The sequence below is a fragment of the Phaethon aethereus genome (assembly GCF_964289735.1).
Source record: "Phaethon aethereus genome assembly, chromosome: 9".
NCBI classification, from domain to species: domain Eukaryota; kingdom Metazoa; phylum Chordata; class Aves; order Phaethontiformes; family Phaethontidae; genus Phaethon; species Phaethon aethereus.
Genome location: NC_138585.1, coordinates 2,271,389 through 2,289,720, shown reverse-complemented (window position 1 = coordinate 2,289,720; position 18,332 = coordinate 2,271,389). Strand labels below are relative to the sequence as shown.

At 42.5% G+C, this 18,332-nt stretch overlaps 1 protein-coding gene across 1 annotated transcript in view; it reads left to right on the top strand.

Annotated features, from left to right (window-relative positions):
- The window catches only part of VPS8 (VPS8 subunit of CORVET complex), a gene marked incomplete at its 3' end in the record, with an annotated part of 88,055 nt that overhangs the window by 46,803 nt on the left and 22,920 nt on the right, over positions 1-18,332 (top strand). Inside the window, exons 30-40 of the mRNA XM_082003665.1 lie at positions 59-141; positions 1,514-1,598; positions 2,628-2,726; positions 6,307-6,396; positions 6,850-6,896; positions 11,525-11,666; positions 13,749-13,838; positions 14,264-14,306; positions 15,039-15,142; positions 16,565-16,643; positions 17,807-17,889. Coding sequence (XP_081859791.1) covers positions 59-141; positions 1,514-1,598; positions 2,628-2,726; positions 6,307-6,396; positions 6,850-6,896; positions 11,525-11,666; positions 13,749-13,838; positions 14,264-14,306; positions 15,039-15,142; positions 16,565-16,643; positions 17,807-17,889 — 945 coding nt within the window. The remainder of the gene's footprint in view (positions 1-58; positions 142-1,513; positions 1,599-2,627; positions 2,727-6,306; positions 6,397-6,849; positions 6,897-11,524; positions 11,667-13,748; positions 13,839-14,263; positions 14,307-15,038; positions 15,143-16,564; positions 16,644-17,806; positions 17,890-18,332) is intronic.

Genomic DNA, 18,332 nt, shown 5'->3' with positions numbered 1-18,332 from the left:
TGGCATTGTCTCTCCAACTGCTACTGCAGTATAAATAACTGGTCTTCAATATCTGCAGGTCCTTTTAGAATTGCTCCAGGCAGGAGGGATAGTACAGTTTGAAGAGAGCCGTCTTATCCAAATGGCAGAAAAAGCTGAATTGTAAGTTTGTGCGTACAATATATAAATACTGCCTTTAAATCTTGTGTATGATATTTAATCATACATCTTTAAATCTCCTCCAAAGCTTTTTGCCTCCACATTTCTTGTTCCTACTTTGCAGCTGTGTTTGGGATCGTTTTCCCTATGCATTCACAGATACTTCATTTAATTTGTTCGTATTCGGTCCCAGTCTTGCTGTCTTTACTGGCCGTTCTTAAAGAAAGCATTGTTAAGATAAGAGGGGGTAGAGCTGTGGGAACCCTTCAGCATGAAACTCTGTGGGTCTTGATGAGTTTTGGTACTTCCTATCCTAGAGCCCAGGCTTTGTTCATGGCTATAGTTGTTGTTTGAATGCTCTACCACTGACAGATGGAGATGGCTTGTTGGGGTGAGATCCACAGGTGGATTTAAAAGCACGAAGGGGTCTGGAGCCACCCCCATGGTACTCGTTTTAGAATTGAGTAGGAGAGACAAACACAGTGTCTGGAAAGGCTAAAAATTTCCACTATCTCCTTTAGATACTTTACACTTCCAGAAAGAGTCTGTCATGCCTGAACAGAGCCAGCCAGGGAGGGCATCTTCATCCGAGTGTTGAATTTGGATGTTATGAGAACTCATATATTACAAAGGACCAGAGGGATAGAAGTGCAGTGGTGAGGTATGCCATGCCTGTTTTCCTGTGTGTCCTAGGAGGAGTTACTCAACAAGATTCTTCAGGCTCAGGAATGTTTGGGGTTTTTTTTCCTCCTAGTTTGAATGCCAGAACGACCAGCTCAACTGCTTCCACCAGACCTAAAAGACCTATAGTGTACTCTTATTTAGCAGAATTTTCATTTGTTTTGCCTCAGTTGCATCTGGTTTTATCTAAAGTCTCAAAACATTTAAGATGTTTATTAAAATTTGAAGGTAGGAAGCTGTGTCATAACACATCATTGAGTCACGTTCAGTGTATTTCTTCAAATTAGTGCTGCAGATTGGCCCAGCTTAGAGCTGAGAGTGTTGTGGAAATAAGGAAGATGATCTATGAACGGCAGAACCTGTGAAACCTGATTTAAGGATTGTTGTCCTCTGTCCCTTGCCTCTCACCTTAGCAACTCCGGTTTTCTCTGTTCTGTATGATAACTTCCCAGGAAGAGGGAAGTTGATCGGCTGATTGGTCTGTGGCTGATACCAGATGGCATAGGTAAACTGGAGCCACCCAACCTGTGTGCTGAAAACCTTACTGCAAGATACTTCCAAATGCTTTTTGTAAAACATGCTGTATTTTCTTTTGAGTGCTGCCAAACTGTGCTGGATCTGAGCTACCTACCTCTATGCTGGTGACTCAGCTGAGCGTGTTTTTTCCTAATGTGGAAAGTATTTTTCCTTTTAGCTATCAGATTTGCGAGTTCATGTATGAACGAGAGCTTCGCTACGACAAAATAATTGGCTGTTACCTGCGTGATCCGGTGAGAAAGGTGAGTAAATCTGGTGCTTTTGGCCATTCTTCTTCATAGCAGCGCAGCCTGCCTTGCTGGCAATGGTGTGAACGGGCGCAACAACCCTGCTCTTCTGTCGTACTTCTCTATCATAAGTGTCCTTCTTTACAGCTGAGTTCTCTTACTTTACAGTCAAGGCTTTTTGCGTTTGTGTGTGTTGGAGAGGAGTTGATTTTTTTTTTATTTTTAAAGCTTCAGATTTTTGGTTTGTTTTTAAATTTAAACAATGCTAATACATAAAAGCTGGGTGCAAGGTGGGATTTATTGCAAATGTTGCTAACTGCAGTACTTTTTCTGCCATCAGTCCCTTCTTCCCGCCCCAGACAGAGTCTCTGTGCCCTTACTATTTCTTTGCAATTAACTTCTGCATGTCTCTGAGTTGCATATCTGCCACAGCTATTGAGGTATTCTCTTCCCTACCATCAGCTGAAGTTGGGAGGAGAGTCTGGCAAATGTGATCTCACCAGCTCCTCATGAAACCACTATGCTGAAAGTTGTGTGGGTGAAGGAGTCAGAAGAGAGAGGTTGTGGTAGTGAGATTGTCAACAAATATGGTACAGGAGAGCATCTGAGCTGAGGACGGTGCAGGAGGACCTGGGGTAGAGGCTAATGCTGAAGAGGAATACAGGAATACGCTGGGAAAACCGACTTGCCCTCTGGTAGAGCGTTCTTTTCTCTGCCTAGACTCCTAGCTAAACAGTGATGTCCTGTCCTTTTTCCCTGTGAGCTACAGGGGAACATTTCTAATAGTGGAAGAACAATTCTCTTTGACCTCAGTGCTTAATACGTTTAGCATCAATTCTGTTCCTCTTGACTTTTTTCCCTGGCAGTTCTTCAGGAACTATTTAGGGACATATAATCTCGCCTGCAGATAACTTACCCTGACTTGCTAAGGAAGGACTAGCCCTGAGGTCATCTAAGACTGTGAAATGCTCTCCCTTACCAAAATCTAATGCTGTTAACGGCGCTGCCGAACATACCGTACCATTCATGCTTTATGCCTTACAGGAAGAAGTTTTCAACTATATTCACAACATCCTGTCCATGCCTGGCTACAGTGCTGAAGAAAAGCAGTCGGTGTGGCAGAAAGCTTTGGAACATGTAGAGGTACAGTGTGTCTTAAACCCATGGTACCTCAGCTACTGCGAACTCCTGTTGGATCTGCCTAGTGCTGTTCTGTAAGCAGAAGTGTCACAATGTCGAATCACAGCTGGTTAGAAAGCTCTGACTTTAAGTAGTGTCATACATTAATGTAAGTGCCTCCCTTCGATTCAGGCTGGCTTCCTTGGTTTCCTGGTTTCAAATATTGCTCTCTGGATAAAAGCACCTTATCAGGGGATGATGGCTAGTGAGTGCTGTGGAACAGGGAAAGGATCCATTAGCAAGTCTCTCATCTCCTGAGCGTGCAGCAGCGGCAAGGTCAGGACCTTGACACGACTGACCTCACGGTCTGTGGTATCAAATTCCTCATCTTACAATGACAATAGCATTCAGCCTTGGTACCCTGGCACTTCTAACCTGTGGGAAGATGGGGTCATGACTTCTACTGTAAGACACAGACTGTTGCTAGACTTCTCTAGCTAATAATTTTTCCAGTCTCTTCAATCTCTCTTTGTTTCAGGGAATGGAGATCTGTCTGAAATAGTTGTCCAGTCAGTAGACGTGGGGAATCCATAATATCTCTGGTGCCTGTGAGGTGGTGTCAGTCCCCTCCAGGGTGATCTGGAGATAAGCCAGGAAAAAACTCTGTCTATAAAACAAGCAGTCACACACTTGCCCAGACTACTTAGGAGAAAATGGCCACAGAAGTCTGTAACCTGTGAGGTGGACAAAAACAGTACTACGTACATTTGAAAGATACAGAATATTTTTAGTCTCTACCAGCATCTGCAAGTAGTGCGTGACTAAGGAGAAAATGGACCAAGAGGGGAAAATGATTCAAAAGACAATAAACAAAGAAATCCTGTGAATGCAGCTGTATGATGTGCAGCTCGCTGAGCTCACACCCACTCTCCAGATGCATTTTCAGGGCCTGTGGGAATTGGTGGTGGTGATGCTTGTGCTGTGGCTGAGCAGGCCTGGCTCATTACTACCTTATCAGAGCAACTGTGGTTCCATGCTGGACTTTCCAAGTTGAGCAAACTGGTGTCTGCTGTGCTGCTTCTTAGTGTCTGCTTCGATCTTTTCCGACTGCATCCCTTATCTGCTTGTATCAGTATATATGGCCCAAATTGTTTGGCAGTATGAGTGTGTCAGCCTCCCTCTGCAAGCCTTATTTTCTGTTTTTATCACATCACAGGTAGGTCTCCTTGCTGGGTCTCTTCAGCCTGAGGCCTTTACAATTGATGTTCCGTGCTTGGGTGTCTCAGGACAAATCAGAAATGTTCTGGGTTGCCCTTCCTGATGTTTCTCATTGTGTTGTGATACGTTTGTCGTAGGCTAAGACTGCTATGTTGAGTTGTTTGGTTTTGTTTTCTCAGTCTGGAGCCACTTCTGGATTATTGCACAGTGTCAGAAGTGCCCAGTGTCCAACTTGGCAGAGCTGTGTACTTTTCTGAAGTTGGCAAACAACAGAAAATAACTCCTCTCAACCTGTCCATGGCCATCGTTAAAAACAGGGTTTCTTGCACTGTTTCATCAGCCTTGTGGATAACAGCCATCTGCTCTTTCCTACACTTTTTGCAGCTTCTTCCAAAAAGCTGCTGGGCAGATGATCGGTTCTGTAGATAACCTTTATTGGGTGCTGTCACTGAGATCAACTCCCTTTTTCCTTTCAGCATCTTCTATTTCCCAGGATTGGTGAGCAGTATATACAATTAGCAGCTTATTGGCTGCTATGGGCTTTTGTTCTTTTCTGTTGTATTAGTCCTGCTCTCCGATGTTCAGAAGGCTTAAAATAGTAAATAACAACTTACTAGGCTGGTGCTGTGATTTCAGGTCTTTGAACAACTGTCTTTTCATCTACTGAGGTATGAAAGTAGCAAACCAGCCTCTTCAACTGAAACTAGCAGTGTCTAGAGAGGCTTTCTTGGTGATCATATGACAGAAAGTGGGGTTTATGATCAGTGCCACTTCTTATTTCCTCCATCATCCCACATAGCTGTTGTTCCTTGATGTTTATCTTGAAAATAAAGCCTAAGTGCTGTTTGTGGTGGTCACTTTCTGTCCTCAGACCCACATGCCTTCTGTCAGTATTGTCTCCTCAGGGGCTGTCTGCCTAAGGAGTACCATGTTTGCAAATCGTTCAAACCTTGGGAGAGGATGAAAACCCAAGCCCAAGGCCTCTTGCTTGGGGGTAGGCTGTGAAGGTCACACTCATTCAAGAGCTGCAGTCAATTACAGGGAGACTGGGCTGTCTTCCAGCCGGTCAGTCCTATCTTCAGCAGTCCTGAAGACTCCCAGGGAGGGTTTGTCCAGAGAGAAAAACACATTAAGACGGTCACACCACATCCTTTCTGCATTCCTCTGCGCTGCTGTGGGTAAGACCTGGGTCCTTTGGATTGCCTGGGCTTGTGGGATAAAGGGGTCATGCTCCTGAGTGCTTGGGAAGCAACAGAGAGCTGTGGCTCATGCAGTACAGCTGTGGGGTCAAACATGGCAGAACTGCTTTACATACAATATGGTGGGCAAATTTTGCTTTGGAAACCTCACAAAATGCATCTTCCATGATAGCTCTTCTTTAAAGAGCTTGTGGAGTAGTTATGCTCTTCTTTGTTACTTCCTTTCTACCCTTCACCCTGGTCTGTTGCTGGCATTGGCTGAATTTGGTGGCTGCTACATCTGTCTGGAGACCAAGCTAGTGCGAAGTAACTTTTTCAGATTTATTTTTTTATTTCCAGATGTATGTTTAGGAAATTTTTCTTTCATTACCAGTATAACAGTTGGTTTTGTTTTGTAAAGCAATGTTTGCTCCTTTGTAGGCTTAACCTCTGTTAAGCTTAAGCTCTGTTAAGGCTTTAGGAAAGGGTTACCAGGTGCCCAATATTGGTTTGAAGCAGTTGCTTCTCATTTTTTTTTTTGGAAGCATGGACGCATTTGGAAGCATTAGGAGCAAAAAACCTCATGTTTTGGGTTGTGTAAACTTGTATGATATGAAGCCTCTTAGATCAAGCTTGACAAGGAGGCAAATGCTCCTTTTTTTCCTTTTATTACAATAAAGAAGTTGTTTAAGGTTTTTTCACATCTGGGCAGGTATCAGTTACAGTTAACAGTTACAGGAAACCTCCTTTTAAGCCTCTGGTTCAGTTGGGCTCAAGCCAGCTAATCACTGTTTCCATTTGACTGGGAAGTTCCTTCGGGTCAACTGAGGGCTTTGTTTCTTCTCTACTGCTGGCTCGTAGTTGGCACTAGGAATGTCTTGTTGGCAGAGGCTAAAAGGCAGTTGTCAGAAAACCTGATGAATAATTTCCTTGCTTTAGGACTGAGATGTGGTCTCGGTCTGAAGAGTTTTGCATTCTTACAGGGCCTGTTTTGTAGTAAAATCATCGACTTTCAAACATGCCTTTCTACAAACTAGCCTTCTAATTTTTTTTTTACAAATCACTTTTTGTGTGATGGCATTTGTTATTTTACAGCTTTCATCTAGGCAAAGATAGAGTTACAATCTGAATGAACTCGGTGATACTGCATAATTATATTGCCTATGAAATGAAAAGTAATTATTTTTGTTGTGTTTCCCTCTCCAAAGGAGATGCTGTTGCTGAGCCCATGTAAAGCGGCTGAGTTGGTAGCCATTCACTTCAGTGAGCAGATTGAGAGCATCATTACAAACCTTCAGGTAAAGTGTCAAACTTCATTTGATGTTGGTGCTTCTCTACCATGGGGTTGCCATTCTTGTAAGAAACGATTGCCAAGAGTAATGGTAAGGTGTTGCTGTGTCATAAGCAGAAGAAAAATAGCTTGATAGCTACTCAGCTGCAGGAATTGCTACATTTAAATTATTTGGCCTGTTTGTAGGGTTCTGGCCATAAAAATATACACTCTCCGAGTTGCTGGTTGCATCACTTGATAATGCAGTTTTTAATTTGGAGTTCAGTATGGCTTGCATTCAGGGATCAGACAGCTGTTGTCAGCAAACATATTCTCTGAGTATTTACGCAAGTGCCTAAACCAACTTCTTCAGCGGGCACCAGCTGTGAACAGTATTTTCTTCGATGGCTGTAGTTCAGGGGTCACTGGTTTGTAGCACATTATTTAAAATAGTAATACTCTCTCTCCTCCTGTTGTACAGGACCAGTTTTTACTCTTCCAGTTCCTGAGGAGTCTCCTTGATCCGAGGTATGTAAGAAAATTAGACTATTTGCAAACTGGAGCTTGAAAACAATGGGTTAAAATAAATTCCTTTGAAACGGTGCGTCAATACACAGCCTACAGCCAAGTTCAGGGCTTGGAAAAGGTGACTTGCTCCTCAAACTGCCCAAAGTTGAGAAGGATAGCACAGAAGTGAGTGTTCGGGGGAGTGTCCTTTAGCAGAGCCCGTGCTGGCTTCCTAACTGGGAAGTGGTGTGGGTTCCAGTATGAGCAATGCGACGCCTCCCCCGTGCCAGTGGGAGTTTGGGCGTTGCTGTAACAGGTTCTTTGAGGAGGCTGTGAAGTGGTTATCCTGTGACTGAAACTGCCGTTTCTCTTCTCAGAAACGGCAGTTTCTGCTCTCAACCCACCGACTAGATTACTTGACCAAGGTGCCCAAGTTTAACATAAGTAGAAAAGCATTTTGGTCTATTGGCATTTTTCGTTTCTATCTTATTTCAGAATTGCTGCTGTATTTCACTGCAGACTTCCCTTTAACTGCTTGCTTGCTCCATCTCCTCCTGTTTCAGTATTTCAGCACTGTGTGTTCTCTTTCTGTTGAATCAGTTTGAAATGCTACAAGATCTTGATTTTAGTTATTTGTTTTGTAAGAAATGTATATATGCACAGCTCCAATTGCTTTCAAGCAACTGTTAATGCAATTTAAGGTGAGATCTTGTTTTGGCGATTAGCTACAAATTAATTGTGCTTTATGAGGAGGAATAGGAGTAGGAGAAGATAATATTATTTAAATTCAAGTGTTAATGTTTCAGTTCCTGTTGAAGTGGAATAAAAAGCATGCTTTGGAAGCTAGAACCTGGAGTTAATCACCTTTTTTAATTGGGATGTAAATTAAAGAAACAAACAAAAAAAGACAGGTTTTCTTTTTTTCTCAAGTTATACAGCCATGTTTGTTTGGTTTTTTTCTAAAAAACTGTGTTTTTTAGAAGTCAAAATAAAATCAGCATTTTGCCAAGAAAATATCATGGTTGGATTTTACAGGAGTGAAATTAGATGATTTAGTTAATAAATGAATCATTTTTAAAAAAAATTGAATAGTTAAGCAGAAATGATACCCAGCTGGATGTTAAGTAGGACTTTGTTTATGCTGTGGTATCACTTGTAGCAATGTAGGTAGTAATTAACCTGGATTTTAATCTTATGCATGGAGCGGCTTCCATAATCTCTGAGTAATAAACGTATCTATTTTAGCCCTACCATAATTAGAGCTAAATACAGCTATTTCTCCTGTGGTTAACTTCTAATCAAAAGCAACACATGATGTGTTCAAACCAGCAATAGGAAGCAACTTCCCTTACCTAATCTTTCAGAAGATCTCTGCGTTTCCCTCTGATGCTCAGCAAGGTGCATGAGGCCACGTGGCTTGTCACGTTGTGCCGGGCGTCTCTCAGGAAAGTTTATGAACTTTCCTCCTCTTCCCTCTGTGGTCCAAAGTCCACTAATTCTCTGCACTGCAGTCAGGTGTGCAGCGTCCCAAGTAATGGAGATAAACAGTGTACTGACTGGATTGTCGTTGCCAGAATACTCAATAAGCAAAAGATAAGTGGGGCAGTTACGCAGAAAAATGAACAAAATACTACTTAAATGGATTCACATGTGCCGGTGACGGACCGTAAAGCAGAAGCCCTGGAAGCCCAAGGTTTAACCTATTGTTACTAAACTATGTTGTCAGTAAGAAGTGTTCTGTAGAGATCCTAGATTGCTGGAGGGTTGTTTTTTTTTTTTTACTAACACTCAAGGTCCTGTGGTCTGTTTTCAGTGCTGTGAGGCTGTCTGCTTCTAAGACGTATTGAAGTGAGGTGAACTGTATCCTGAGGGAGGCAGGGAAGGAGGGAGGAATCTTGCTATGCAAGACCTAATCTGCAGATATCCCTATACTTTGTAGTATATCTATACATACAATAGTGATTAGGTTCTTCTGAAAACATCTGTCTCTTCTCAGCCAATCTAAATATTTATATGCTTTTTTTGGAGCAAAATTCCGATTAAAATAAAGATTCTTCGTGCAGTGAATGAGCTTGTAATGTCTCAAATATGAATGATTGCTTGATCATACGGGGACAAGACTCATCATGCTAGTATAACTATCTTAGTTGATGGAATTGCATTAGGGATTAATTTGGCCCATTTAATTTAGCTAGAGATTTATTTTTAAGACGGGGGAAGGGAGGAAACGGGGTTAACGGAAATTGCCTGGGGAAATTAAAACCAAATATCCATTGTATCTTATAAGCAGACACGGAAAACAGAGAATATAGTGTGTATTGCTCAGCTCATTAATCACAGCTTTTGCTACTTTCCCATTTTAAACTTTTTTTTCCCCTAAAAAAACCAAGGCAGTGAAGCATGTCTGTTTGCAGTATGTGTTTGTTTATTATACCAACAATATCAACTTATTTAGCAACACAGTGTTCTAGGTCTATAAATATATTAACGGATACCTGCATTTTTAGGTTCTGTTACAATGGCTCTTCTCACTGCCCAGGTACCCGTGACACTCACAAGGCTCACTTATGCCAGGTTTTGTGAGAAACCAGTGGTTATTTCTTCCTTTTAGGAAAGAGCATGTAGAGTATGGCGGGGGAGATGTTTGGCATGGTCATACTGAAGGTGAACACAATCACATTGAGCTGAGCAGGACCTGCAAGTCTCAAGATTGTCGCTTAGTTTTTAACATTATCAAAATCCAGCTTTCTTTCCATTCTGTCTTCTCTGCATTTCTTAAGTGGAATGGTTAATGAAAAGGTCAGCGTGCTCATGAAGTCGTGAATACTAGGTGCCAGAATTATTTCCAGGCTAGAAGTTTGTTCTTGTACTAAAAATGTATGACTTGCCATTTCTCCCATTTTGGTAGACAGACATCATTTTAGATAGAAAGTACTTCTTTACTTTATTCTAGTCGCAAAAATAGTAGAACGCTCACTCCCTTACAGGCATTGGGGGAGTTTCTAGGGTGTGTGTTGTGGGAGGAGTGCATGGTTGAATGCAGGAGGCCAGAATTCAGGGCTCCTGTTTGGTCCTTCGAAAGTCTATTCTTATCTGATGTCAGAACAGAATTACTTGGATACCAGGTTTTGTAGAACTGTGTCCATACTTTGGACACTGTGATGCTTTAATATCTGGGAAAATATAATTTATAATCAAGGGATTGACATTGTAATCACAGTAAGCTGCTTTTGGCCTGCTAGGGGCACAGCATTCTCCTGGCCTTTCTTGGATGATAATAATCCTGTTAGCTCTTGTAGCTCCCCAAAAATATAGGATCACATTGTATATCAGACCTTTTCCATCCCATGGCTGTAGGGTTTGCACATCAAGACACCTTCTCCCGATTAGGAATTTCTGTTCAGAAAGGTGACAAAACTAAACGCATACCTTGACCTGCTTGCTTTCCTAGCAGGAGTTTCAGAGCAGGTGTTTACTTAATAATAAGCCAAGGGATTGGAAAATGGCCACTGTGCCAGCCACTGGAGTGCCAGCAGCGGCTGCTGGAAAGGAACTGGAGCAATCCTTTTTAGAGGGACAGCTTTATTAAATGAGTTTAATTGTACTCTGACCTTCACCTGCAGAAACTACCTCGGCTAGAATCCGAAGGGAAGCCCGAGTTTGAATGGCTCGGGCCAGGCAGCTTTATCCACAGCCCTAACCAGAAGAGATGAGTGTCAGGTCTGCACTGCTGAGTGCCTGGCCATCATGGCAGTGTTGCTTGTGACAGGTCAGAGGATGTCAGGGAGAAAACGTGGGCAGTAAACACAGCAGAGGTTGGAGACTTCACCTACCTGCGTTGATTGAGCACGTAGGATGCTGGGACATGAGGCGGATGTCTTTATTTCTGGCTGAATATGGTTCTGTAGTGCAGCTGGTTGCAAAACCCTTGAGAGAGGATGCAGCCTTTGGCTGAACAACATGCAGGGTCTGGTTCAAAACCTTACAGCTGGTGATCTGCTCCTCTAATGACCATAAAGTGCATCAAGTTACTGCCTCTGCAAGAGCAAAAGCCAGTTCACCAGTTGTCTTCTGTCTGAGAAGAACTAAGTAAAAATGGGGATGTTTCCCTAACAGAAGCATGAAGTCGTATCTCAGTGAGGTGGATAAAAGGATCATATTCTAGCAGACAAAACATTAAACTGTGATAAAGCAGGTCAAAGAAGAATTTCAGGAGCACTAAGCAAAAAGCAACAAAATATTTGTTCAAACACATGCAGAGAAGGTCTGTAGGAGAAATAGATGATCAGCATCTAAAAAGACCACTCGGAGACCATAAGGTTTCATTGAAAAAATTAGGTGAGTTCTTTGTATCTCTTTGCTGTAGAATTGCTGAAGAGGTGTCTATGCTGGATTCTTTCTTCACAGGGGTCTTTGATAGTCTAATTTATACTGAGGCACTAGTAGAATATGTTGTGGAACAAATGAAATGCCTGCTAACAGACCTCCAGCACCAGTAACGAGTAGAAACAGCATATTTTTTCTCTTAAAACCAGATTTTTTACTTCTATATTAAGGATAGAAGACAAATTGAGTAAGAAACTCTTCTTTCCAGCGAAACTTCTGGGCTAGAATTTGACTTGAGTCTCCTATGCCTCTTTTTATTCCAGAGAGGGCATTAACCAAGACCTGATACACTTACCGCCCTGCATCACTGAGCAGTTCGTTGAGCTGCTGTGTCAGTACAGCCCAGACCAGGTTTTGGAGACGCTTAAAGTCCTGGAATACTGCAGACTGGAAGAAACTATCCAGGTAGGAAAGACAAGCAGGACTCATCCAGGTAGGAAAGACAACTGGAGGGCTGCAATAGATGGCTATGAACTCTTCAGAAGGACAGGCAAGGAAGGAAGGTGATGGGGTAGCCCTGTATGTTAGGGAGCGTTTTGATTGTCTAAAGCTTATCGATGGTGATGATAGCGTTGAGTGTTTATGGGTAAAGACTCAAGGGGAAGGCCAACAAGGCAGCTATCACGGTGGGAGTCTGTTATAGACTGCCCAGCAAGGATGAAGAGGCAGACAAAATATTCTGAAAGCAGCTGGGAGAAGTCTCATAATTGCTAGCCCTTGTTCTCGTGGGGGACTTCAACTTACCAGGTGTCTGCTGGAACTGCAGTACAGCAGAGCGGAAAGAGTCTAGGAGGTTCCTGGAGTGTGTGGAAGAGAACTTCCTGACACAGCTGGTGAGTGAACAACTAGGGAAGGTACCCTGCTGTTCGTGAACAGAGAAGGACTTGTGGGTAATGCGATGGCTGGAGGTTGTCTTGGGTAGAGTGAGCATGAAATGAAGCTCCCATCATCCAAGGGGAAATGGTTAGTGACCTGCTACACCACTTAGACACAAGTCTATGGAGCGGAGGGGATCCACCCAAGGGTACTGAGGGAGCTGGTGGCAGTGCTCACCAAGCCACTTTCCATCATTTATCGGCAGTCCTGGCTAAAAGGCGTGGGGAAAAAGTGGCTGGAAAGCTGCCCTGTGGAAAAGCACCTGGTCGACAGCTGGCAGAATATGAGTCAGCAGTGTGCCCAGGTGTCCAAGAAGGCCAACACCATCATGGCTTGTGTCAGCAATAGTGTGGCCAGCAGGAGCAGGGCAGTGATCGTCCTCCTGTACTCGGCACTGGTGAGGCCGCACCTCACTTGAATCCTGTGTTCAGTCTTGGGCCCCTCACTACAAGAAGGACGCTGAGGTGCTGGGCTGTGTCCAGAGAAGGGCAACGGAGCTGGGGAGGGGTCTGGAGCACAAGTCTGATGGGGAGCGGCTGAGGGAACTGGGGGTGTTCAGTCTGGAGAAGAGGAGGCTGAGGGGAGCCCTCATCGCTCTCTACAACTGCCTGAAAGGGGGTTGTGGTGAGGTGGGTGTTGGTCTCTTCTCCCAAGTAACCAGCGATAGGATGAGATGAAATGGCCTCAGGTTGCACTGGTGGAGGTTTAGGCTGGATATTAGGAAAAATTTCTTCACCGAAAGGGTTGTCAAGCACTGGAACAGGCTGCCCAGGGAGGTGGTGGAGTCACCATCCCTGGAGGGATTTAAAAGACGTGCAGATGTGGTGCTTAGGGACATGATGTAGTGGTGGACTTGGCAGTGCTGGGTTAACGGTTGGACTTGATGATCTTGAAGGTCATCTTTTCCAACCTAAATGATTCTGTGATCCTATGAATAAGGACAGAGGCCAGGGGAAACATTCAAATCAGCTCCTACATCTTTAAAGTACCGTAAAGGTACTTTAGTCTAGGTTGTAGATTAGTTCTTGGCTACTCTTCCAATCCATTTCTAACACTGCTTGTCCCCTGGAGCTGCTAAACTGCTCTCCTGCAGCATGGTTAGCTATATTTAATATACTGATTCTGGATTTAATCTCAGGGCTAATAAGAAAAGGCCATTACTGCACTGAAGCTACTGAGTAACTGCAGAATGCAGACTGGCTGGGTTAATGTTCATTATTAATATGTTGAAGGTATATGAAATCATGGGCCTGGGGTTTTTGGAAAGCAACGCTGCCAAAATTTGACTAGTGCTGGGAGAGCGACTGTTTCTTGCCTTTATGAAAATTTTAACAATAACTTGTCCTTGATCTTGATTTATAGGTATCTTTTAAAAATTAAAAAAAAAAAAAAAAAGATTTTAATCTGATGGTGGCCATAGTGCAAGTTGAGAAATAAATGCAGTATAGCCAGTGGGAGGGAGTAGGAGTGCTCAAACTGGGTAACGTGCCTGTGAACACAATCCTTTCTGACCATCTGGTTCTAATTGTTTTGTGGAGTACACAAACATTGGCAGGTTTCTTAAGATAGACATTTACCTTTTTTTTTTTTTTTTTTTTCCTTTGAACTCAGATAACCCAGAAACATCAGCTCCATGAAGCTTCTTCATATTTACTGGAGAAGAAGGGAGATATCCATGGTGCCTTTCTGGTTATGCTTGAGGTACAGTACACTGAAATCCCGAGTGTGGCTTTTTTGCCATGCTCTTCATCAGCATGGTCTGTACAAAGGTTTGCTATTGTTATTGCTTCTCGGTTTGTTTCCCACTAGAATCCATGGAAGCATTTACCTTTTGCAAATAACAATATGTTGAGTCGTCTGCAGACTCAGCAGATCAGTATATGTTTCTGGCATGTGTTGAAGGCTGTCTTCAAACATCTAGTAGATAATAGATGCTGAATTTTTTTTTTTAAATCAGAAGTCATCTTTCAATTCCTGTTTTCCTTTCCATATTTGGAGAGGCATTCATGCTATCTTAGTCATACTGGGGAAGAAAATGAGGGTGAGCTTTTGTAACCATACCTTTTAAAAACACTTCTATCAACATTCTCCAAGTTTATTGTTCTGAGTTCTCTCTTCTGTTACAGCAGTTGCAGAGCACGTTGCTGATGCTTACGCACGATGATGAAAGTAAGAGTTTTCAAGTGAAATTCCATTTTCTATTAAAAAGAGATAAACACAAAAATGTAAAGTACATATGCCTGATACCTGGCATAATGAGAACCTTTTTCTGGTTTCTGGGTATTGTGGTAACATTTTTTTAATTTATATTGGCATGACTGTGGTAGTTTTTCTGATGACCCTTCCTGACTTTGTTACTCTGGTCTTGCTAGAGATGCAGAACAAGCTGTTACGGATTTTGTGTGTGTGTGGTCAGCTGCCCTGTTAGCTCTTTTGATTGTGACTGGTACGCTTACTGGCTTACCAGACACGTTTCCTATGTTAGAATCCATTCCAGTTCATTTCTGACCTGTAGCAGGCATTATGCATGAACAGTGATGAGGGACATCTGAAAGGAGTTTTTTTGGAAGCTAACTGCTCAGAGAAGTAGGAATGTTCTGCCTACAGAAAATGAGTATACGCAGAGGGGCACTATCCACTAGCCCAAGGACTATATGCAGTGCCCGTATTTGTTACCTAATTGTATCCTAAACCACAGCTAAGATCTTCCTTACTTAATGTCCAATTTCTCGTGCAATTCAGGAAAAGTGCCAAAAATCAGGACCTCACTTTATAGTTTAGCTGCTCACTGTAGTGAGATTTTAGAAGAACAGCCTGATTTTATTTTGCAGAATGATTGGAAGTTAACATGTCTAATAGTTTTTATAATTGCAATTTGGTTTTTTTTCCCCCAAACCTTAGGCTTAGCTGAACTGCCCTTGCTAGAAAACACTGAAGATACTTTAATGAAAACAATTGCCCTTTGCCGGAGGAATTCACACAATTTAGACCAGCAACAGCGAGAGGTAAGGCAATAAAAAAAAAAATGTATCACTAAAATCAACAAAGGCCTCTGCATCTCAAACTTTCTCTTCACATGCTTCTTCCTTTCCCCATCTATTGGATACGGATAAGTGTCAAGCAGTCACTGCTTTCCTCTGCCTTGTGTTCTTGAAGTGGTTAAGGTTTCAGACCCACGAGAGAGAAATCCTTACTTGTAAGGATGAAGCACAAAATAAAGTGCATGTCAGCAGTGGAGAAGCAGATGAGACAACATCCTTTCCCCTATTTTTAGCTCCAGTTGAAATTCTGTCTTGAATGTCAGTCAGTCACTAAAGAAGGCATTAGTAAGGTTTGAGCCAACTTAGTGGTGGCACAGAGCTGATGCTACTGTCACTGTGGCTGCAGAGTGTTGCTGTTCTGAATATCTTCACAAATCCTGAATTTAATGTCAGCCTGGTCTTCGAGGGGTGGAGACAACACAGCTTACTTGAGCTCTTGCAGAGAGAACTGGGTTTGCCTGTCTCCTAGTACTGAGGTTGCATTTCCATTTTGACAATGTCGATGACATAGAAGGCATCTTTACTCCTAAGATTATGCATAACTTATGTAACTGAACTCAAAATTAAGAACGTTGTTCCCGTATCTGAAGAGGTGGCATGTCTGGAAGTAAAGAATTCTGTAATTTCTTCTGAGCACTGTCCAGTGTATGAGGTGACCATCTCAGTTTCTTCTCTTAAATGAGATAGCTGCTGTGTTTTATTGAAGAGGTGTCTGCGTGCCCACCCTGAGTGCTTATTGAGGCTACCCTGCCTGCCTAATTGGGTGGGTTTGAGTTAGTGTGTGTTCTCACTCTGGGTCCTGTTCCACCTGCTGGAATTGCTTTGTTGATGCCTAAGTAAGATTTGACTCTGGTCACCAAATGAAGGACCAGCTTCTTCAGTACAATATTATGTGAATTTTCACAACTCCTGTGTACTGCCTGGAGAATTTAGATGCCCCTTTCCGCCTGGGATCCGTTTACTGTGCTACCCGTTATGTAAGCAGTCTTTACGCCAGAGAGTTTGCATCTCACACGGAGAAGCAGTTGGGGACTGAATGAAGTAAAAGGAGATTTCTTATGTTGTTGCAATTCCGGTAAAGAAACTGGTGAGAATGAAGAAGAGGGAGCAACAGGAGCCAAGGGTCTTCTGTGCTCAGACCTCAGTGAAATAGTGTCTTAGTGTAAGATATGAGCAATCTAGACTGAAAGCAGATCCCGAAGTGCTTTGCTCTGAGGTTATTTTAACATGTTTCAGTGCTGTTCCATTGCAGTCATGAGAAATGTAGTTCTGTTCTTCAGACTGTGGCAGTGAGTCTTTGGAAATGGACTCTGACATTAGTCACAGCTCGTGTTCAGTACTACCATGTTCTTACTGCTTTTTTTCCCTGGCATTCAATTATTTCAGGCCCTCTGGTTTCCTCTGCTGGAGGCTATGATGTCCCCACAGAAACTATCTGGTTCTTCACAGTGTCGATACTCCGAATGTAAGTATTTTGGCCTTTGTGACCCCAAACGTTAATCAAAATCTGTGTGCTGTGTCTCCTCCTCTACTGAAGGAACAGAAGAAAAGCAGTTTTGTTACTCACTTCCTAAATTTGCTGCTTATGCAGTAGATCTGAACCGCAGTGGTTGTAGGGCTGAGCTCACATTGAGCATTTGGTAGGCTGCAGCTGTCAGGAACTTTATTTTTTAGTCCTGAGTGTAAGAGGAACCCTACCACAGCCTCTGCTCATAAGCTGTTTCCATTAAGTATGGTCTCTATGAAAAAGCCAAGGTGCGTAGCCTTTTTGTACACTTATCCCTGCACCCTTCTATTGTCTCAGTAGAACTTGAATACACCAGCTATTACAATTAAGTGCGGTGTGATCATGCTGTCCATCCTCCCTCTATTTCTTTTCTTCTCATGACCGTTAGCAATGTCCGTGCTCTTGGGGATAGCCTTGCAGAGATCAGTAATCCAAAAATATAAATCGCCTCTCTTCCCTCAACTCATCTTTTCCTCTAAATTCAGAATGTCCCCTAGATTATCCATGTCTGGGGAGCTAATGCCTGTGGAAAAGTAATCGCCTGAAGTGATACCAGAAATGATGAGGATAATACACTTGGATCCTGCATAAGTATTTTGTTTTCATTCCTAATGTGCATACTTCCCACTGCTCTAACTAGCTAATTATCCCCACAAACGAAGCTGAATTGCTGGGTCCATGCATATCTCAATATTGGCTCTGGGGAACTGGGGATCGAGGAACAAGTTTCATGCAAAGGTTAATGCTAGGAAGTTTTAGAGTCTGCGGGACTGTAAAGTGGACAAGGCATCCAAATAGGTTTTCGGTAGGAAAAGTGAATGACAGTGCTACAAAGCCAGTCTCAAATGTGAATGTTTACTTTAGGTAGAGTGTGGGAGGGGAAGGGAGAGAGGCATAGTGATATCGAAGACTTCTAAATATACTTTCTGATACAAAAAGCTGCGTGTGCTTAATGCAAAGCGTGTGCTTAATGCAAAACATGTGCAGAAGAAAAAAATATAAAAGCAGTTTTCAAACTAGAAAACAGGAACTGAAATAAAACTCTTAATCTGAAAGATTGATCTCTTTTCACTTCTTGAATCCTAATGAACTGCTGATGGCTTTTATGTTTGATATTTCAGCTTTGAAAAGCTTGACAATGCAAGTGCTGAACAACATGGCTGCATTTATCGCTCTTCCTTCAATCCTGCAGAGAATTCTACAGGTGAGTTTCTGAAGAGAAGAAGCTTTTACCGAGCTGTGCCACTCAATTATTGGGAAGAGCTGAACACATTCCTGATGTGATAGCAATTTCTGCGTTGTTAAAGATCAGATTAGCTAATTGTCTGGTTCAAAGTACTTCAGTGAATGTTCAGTTGATGAGATATAAGCTGGAAGAGCTGATAGTGACCTGAAAGACTTGATGCTCTGAGGACGCACGTGGGAACGTGAAAAGAAAATTGAGGTAATTTCTGCAAACCAAATAAAATATTGTCTCAAAGGTGGTAATTACTTTGAACTGAAACTTAGCAGTTTTAGGGGCAGAGCCACTAGGAATTTCTCAAAACTTGGAACTAAATTTATTGAAAGCTGTTTAGTTAAGGCTCTGGAATGGACAGTTATGAAAACACTAGAGCAAAGTTTATAGGCTTTGGAGAAAGAGATTGA